Genomic DNA, 6,000 nt, shown 5'->3' with positions numbered 1-6,000 from the left:
CGATCCCGTTGCCGGTCCCGGTCCGGTCCGGGGGCGACACTGAGGGTTGCGATCCCGTTGCCGGTCCCGGGCCGGTCCGGGGGGGACACTGGGGGTTGGGATCCGTTGCCGGACACGGAAAAAAAAAAAAAAAAAAAAAAAAAAAAAAAAAAAAAGAAATTGGAACTCTCCTACAGTGCTGGTGGGAAGGTAAACTGGAGCAGCCACTTTGGAAAACAGTTGGGCAGTTACTCAAAAGGTTAAACAAAGGAGTTACTATATGACCCAGTAATTCTATCTCTAGATATATATGCAAGAGAAATAACAACATATGTCCACATAAAAACTGGCACCCAAATGTTCACAGCATCATTATTCACAATAGCAAAAAGTACAAACAACCCAAATGTCCATCAACTGATGAATGGATAACAAAATGTGGTACATCCATACAGTGGAATATTGCTCAGCCATAAAAAGGAATGAAGTACTGATAAATGCTACAAAAAGGACTTGAAAGGGTTTACTGAGCCCCTTTGAGTAATTTTACATACCACTTGTACTTTCACTGCTTAACAAAAACCAGTGTGTCTCATTCAACACATAGTAGTGACTACTTGAATCTCTTTTCAGTTCAAATTAGACAATTTATTGGACATTCTTCTCATTTCGCTTTAAAAAAATATTCTTGGAGGCATACTTGACCAAGAATTTACAACAGACCAACATGAATCCCATTTCCAGATTTGAATGAGGGCAACACCTAAATACATTTTTTGTACATTTATGTCTATGAAAAATATACAAATCATTTACAAAGGCCAAAAACTGTCCTAATATATCAGTAAGCCCATTTGTAAAGTACTTTGAGAGCCTTAAGAACAGCAAGAGATGGATGAGATTACAATTGCATCCTACCTTCCATTGAGTACGGTAATTAATTTTGGGACAGGCCCAAAATGAAAAATTTCCCACAATAGTATCACGAAATACTTGCCTTAAGTTACACAAAAACTGTCACATTTCAGGAGTATTACCTCCTTTTCTACTTTTAATATTTCTGATACTTCCTTTCTCAACCCAACCCATTCGGGCCACAAATATTTTAAGTAAACAACTCACACCATATATTATTCTTATATTTTTAAACAGTGATTATCCTTTTATCTTCGAACTAAAGCACTCATCTCATAAGAATTAGCCCCTGAGCCCCACATTTAAAAATATGCATCTGAACCTAAGTTAAAGTTGAATGTTACTGGACCCTCCATGTTTAGGTGGACCATTTAAAAACTATACACCTAGATTTCAATGCAACACAGAAAATGCAAAACAAATAAGAAAAATAAAATAAACAGAAAACCAAATTAGGTTTGTGTATTGTGGAATTGTTTTACTATTGATGGGGCAGGGAATCTAGATGTTGTCACCTCCAGTTCTTCATTGCCAGGCTTCTAAGCACTTACAATGTCAAAAACAACAGATTGATGAGATAACGTTAAAATTAATGTATTTTAATTCATCACTTGCCGAATATTTTAATGAGGAACTAAACACAACAAAATCACAAAAATCACCTCCTTAAAAGTTCAAACAGCAAGATTTCCTGCAAGGCAGTTTTCTATTCTATTTGTGAAAGCTTTGTTATGACCCGCTGAAAATTAAATATGCAAAACTCCAAGCTGAGCTTAATTTTGCTTGTGCACAGAGACCTTTTTACTCTCATTCTTCGAAAACCTCATTTTGGATCTTGCTGCCAACACCAGAGAGAGGAAAGCCGGCCAACAATTCCAAATATAACATGCGGAGGCAAATGCTACAGAAATCTGTCTGACAGGAAGGGACCATGCTGAGGTCTGCTGAGGTAGATGTACTTCTTAATCAGACCGTTTTGGTCCTCCAGTCTATTTGGATCAAAATGCTATGAGAAAGTAATCAGGGGAAACCAGCCAGTTTCCAGTCAGTCTCATTACTGATGCCCTATGATATTCGCGCTATCAGTGACAACAATCCTACCTATCTCAAACAGAAAGATGGGTCATTGGCAAGTAAAGCTCCACCAGTTATTCTAATTTTTAACAGATTTTTAGGGATCAGTCCATGGAGACCAGAATTTTCAGAAAGCTCAACTTACGGCACGACAGTAATGATAAAGGTTAGGTTCACCAGGGAACACTTAACATACCTCTTTCCAATTCTCCCAAAGACAGGTTTAGTAACCCCTACTATCACTGAATAACTGACAAACCAGTTAAACTCAGATAAAATGATTACACTATCACTTAAAAAATAAGTCGCCAAAAAAAAAAAAAGAAGTCATCAGCTGAAGTTTAATTCTTCAGTGAGGTCATGGTACTGAGCACAGGACAATTCATTCCCTCACCCAGAGGATCATTACAGAAAATCCAGAAATAGGGCTCTCAGTCTAACTGGGAATAGATGATGTTCCTCATAAAGAGCATTGGCCCCTGAGAAAAGGCAGGGCAATTAAAACAGCTTATTTGACCAGTCATTTCCTCCAGTAGTTTATCTTAGAAAAATCCCCTGTGGTTTATGGCTATGTCACTAAGCCAAGGAGGTAAAATTTGCCTAGAATCACTTCTGGAACATTTTACTAGATCCTGTTCACTATGAGGCAGACTGGCAAGGCACACCAGAGACATTCACAGAGCTTTGAATGGAGAACCACAGCAGCACTGCAATTATGACCTAAAGTATTTGTGAAACTCCAACTTCACTCTTGTATATTCTGTACATAAAGGAAATTATCATTACCATGCTTATCTAAATAATTCAATCTTAGACAGTTAAAAAGGGAAGGAAGAGAAAATATAGCCATACCGCCTAACCTCACTCCTATATGGTACAAGTTAATAGGACAAACAAATGAAAACTTATTGAGCAATCAAAATTTTCTGATGCGTTAACTGCTTGACCTAACTACTCTGGTTGAATTGGTTAATGAAGTACCTCACTCTTGCTGGAAGGTCTGTGGGTTAGGAGGCAGGAAAGTGGGATAAGTCTCACTTACTGAATGAAACTCATTTAGGGAATTCCTATTTAAAAGAAGACTTCCTGTCTTTGTACCAATATCTAGAATATTTTGTGATTTAGATAATAACTCAGATAGATCAATGGTACATTCAGTACTGGCATCTTCAAAGGGATAAGTGGAGATGTGTAAAACAAGCCCTACCCATTTACTACAATTCTCAAATCTCTGATTACCAGTTCCCGTTCACGGTTTCAAGAAAAGGAAAAAAAGTATTCAATGAAATGCAGTCTGGGCAAGCCTAAATCTCACCAACAGCTAAAAGTACCTCCCTCTCTCTCTCCTTCCAGCTAAAGTAGAGACTGTTGATTGTTACAACTTGGCAAGACTTAGACTCATCTAATTAAAAGATTCATATGTTAGTTTTTAGAGTTTAAAAGCCCAATATCAGGCAAAACAGACAGCACGCTTTTTCCATGCCTGAGTTTTCTAATAGTTTCAGCGTTATTAAACAAATGAGTCTAAAGATAATATAGAGCTTTTCAAATTCTCACTCAGGGTTGGCCCGTGGCTCACTCGGGAGAGTGCGGTGCTGATAACACTAAGGCCACGGGTTCGGATCGCATATGGGGATGGCCGGTTAGCTCACTGGTTGAGCGTGGTGCTGACAACACCAAGTCAAGGGTTAAGATCCCCTTATGGTCATCTTAAAAAAAAAAAAAAAAAAAAAAATTCTCACTCAACATGGGAGTCAGCAATCTTGGTTAACACTCACTTCATGCTAGGGGTAAAACTATCACACTTTAAATCAAGATGTTTACAACTCAGTCCTAGTGTATGTATCAAGCACAATAAAAAATGTAAGCAACTGGGAATAACTGGTAAGCAACACAACATATTCAGGTACAAATCTCTCCTGTACTCAAGAACAGCAAAGGAAATGACTAGAGATATTTTCTGCAGGTGATACTTTCTTCAAGTAAGTAAAGACTAAAAACCAGAGACCCTTCCTGCTAGTATTAGCCACTTCCTAATAAAAATTTTAAAGCCAGCAGTAAAGCTTCCTCCAGGATAATCATTTTTGTCCCTGTAACATCACAAGCCAAGATGGGATGCCCTCCAAGGCAAAAATATCTTGGGAATGGTAATGGGAGCTTCCTACATAACTTTTGACCACAGCCTTAATTTGCCCAGTATCAGTCATCTGTCTAATAAGTGTTCCAAAACCTGCAATTAGTACAAATATACAGAAAGCACTAATCCACAAACCGAGAGACTGAATGCGAATGTAACAGTTGAGAGACCTTAAGGGAAATTTCATTTTTTTTTTTTTTTTTAAAACAGAGAGCTAAAAAAAAAAAAGCAACAACAAAAATGGGTGGGAACAAACAGAACAATCCCCTCTTCTTCCCGCTCTCTCTCCGGTCCCTCTCCTCTCTCAAACGCTTGCCTCAGTCAACTGCTGCTGAATAACAGAACAAGACCCAGCAGAACAAGACGCAATCTGGGTTCGCTGCGCAGATACGGGATCTTTGTGGAGGGCAGAGGTGATTTCTCCCGGCAGAAGCTGAAGTTTAAACTCTTCTCTGCCGGATTGTTCTGGGCTGAGCTGCTGAGGAGGATCAAGCAGCGGGCGATCAAGCCAGGTCCCTCCCTCTCTCTTCGGTCTCTCCCCTCCCCTCGCCTTCAGTAACGGGGAAAAAAAGCGCACAGCTTTCCAGCTCTTAGGTCCTTTAAAATGCTTTTCCGGAATCACCGAACACAATCCTGCCCCGGCAGCAAAGAATTTTGCGGCGAAGGGCTCGCCGATCGGAGAGGAGAAGTGAAATCGGCGCCCAAGGGCGATTTTAATTGTCTAACCCAGCCCCGATTTCCTAAGAGGCAGGAGCGCGGGGAGGAGGGAGGAGGGAGGAGGGAGGCAGCTCTGAGAGGCAACTGGGGGCAAGCGGAGGCAGAGAAAAGGGACCAAAGCAGCAAGATCCCAGCTCCGGCCCCCGAGGAGCTTCTGCAGAAAGGACTCGGGAGCTGCCTCCACTGTTTCCTGGGAGACTTTTGCAAATCATATATGCAGCCAAAATGGCGCTGAGAATAAAAATATAATTTAAAGGCAGGTCGCCATATTGTAAACAGAGAGGCAAAGAGGAGGCGGACTCGAGAGACACCCTCCATGATTTCTTCCACAGCCGCAATTGCCCGGCCGCCGGGGTCTGGACCAGGGCAGCTCGGGCGGCCGAGGGCTCTACGCACCCAACCCCGAGGAGAGCCCGGCCGGGCAGGAGCCCCGAGGGCGGCGGGCGCGCGGGCAGGCGAGCGACACTGGGCTCAGAGCTCCTCCCCTTCCTCCCCCGCCACCGCCAGCCGTGCCCGGCCGGCTCTGTCCCGGCTCCCCAGCGACTTCCAATCCCAGATGGGGCTCTCCTCACTCCTCCCAACCCCCACCTCGGGATCCGGACCCACCGCTGCTCCTCCCCCGAAAACGGCCAGATCCCGGCAGACACCTGGGGGCAGGGAGGCGCTCGCCCCAGCGGCTGCAGAAAGTCAGCTAGCGGCTGCAAGCGCCCGTTATTTTGGCAGGCAGGGGCAGGCCGGGTGAAGGAATGTGCCGAGAAGGTTCCGCCAAGGGGCTCCAAAGGGGTCCCCAACCTTACCAGCACTGGAGGTGAAAGGCGGCCGGGCAGTGGTCGCAGCACAAGAGATCTCCACCTTCCTTGCAGCTATCACAGCTGTCGTGGTTGGTGGCCCTGCCGCTTCTCCGTGGCTCCTTCTCAGGCTTCCGACTCCGCTTTTCTGCCTCGTCCGTCTTGGGGGGAGCCAGCAGAGCTTGGATTTGCTGCACACACAAACAAACGGCGTGTGTGCACACTCGGAGCTCCCGGGCGGTCCGTCGCCCCCCCGCCGCGGCTTCTCCGTCACCCACCCCTCTCCCCCCTTTTGTCCTTCTTCCTCCCATCCAGGCTGCTCTCAGAACCTCTCAGCCCCCGGAACCAGGGGGAGCCCACCCTAACCGCGTTCCTGCAGCACAACAACGA

General features: G+C 44.4%; 1 protein-coding gene across 2 annotated transcripts in view; it reads right to left on the bottom strand.

The window, feature by feature from the left end:
• The window catches only part of PHF12 (PHD finger protein 12), a 39,406-nt gene that overhangs the window by 32,362 nt on the left and 1,044 nt on the right, over positions 1-6,000 (bottom strand). For both annotated transcript variants that reach the window (XM_008566352.1, XM_008566353.1), the window contains exon 2: positions 5,620-5,801. In XM_008566352.1, the coding sequence (XP_008564574.1) occupies positions 5,620-5,801 (182 nt within the window). The remainder of the gene's footprint in view (positions 1-5,619; positions 5,802-6,000) is intronic.

The sequence above is a fragment of the Galeopterus variegatus genome, unplaced genomic scaffold (genome assembly GCF_000696425.1).
Source record: "Galeopterus variegatus unplaced genomic scaffold, G_variegatus-3.0.2 Scaffold236, whole genome shotgun sequence".
In the NCBI taxonomy this organism is placed as follows: Eukaryota; Metazoa; Chordata; class Mammalia; order Dermoptera; family Cynocephalidae; genus Galeopterus; species Galeopterus variegatus.
Note: the sequence above shows the minus strand (reverse complement) of the source record. Positions and strands in the feature narration are given on the sequence as shown.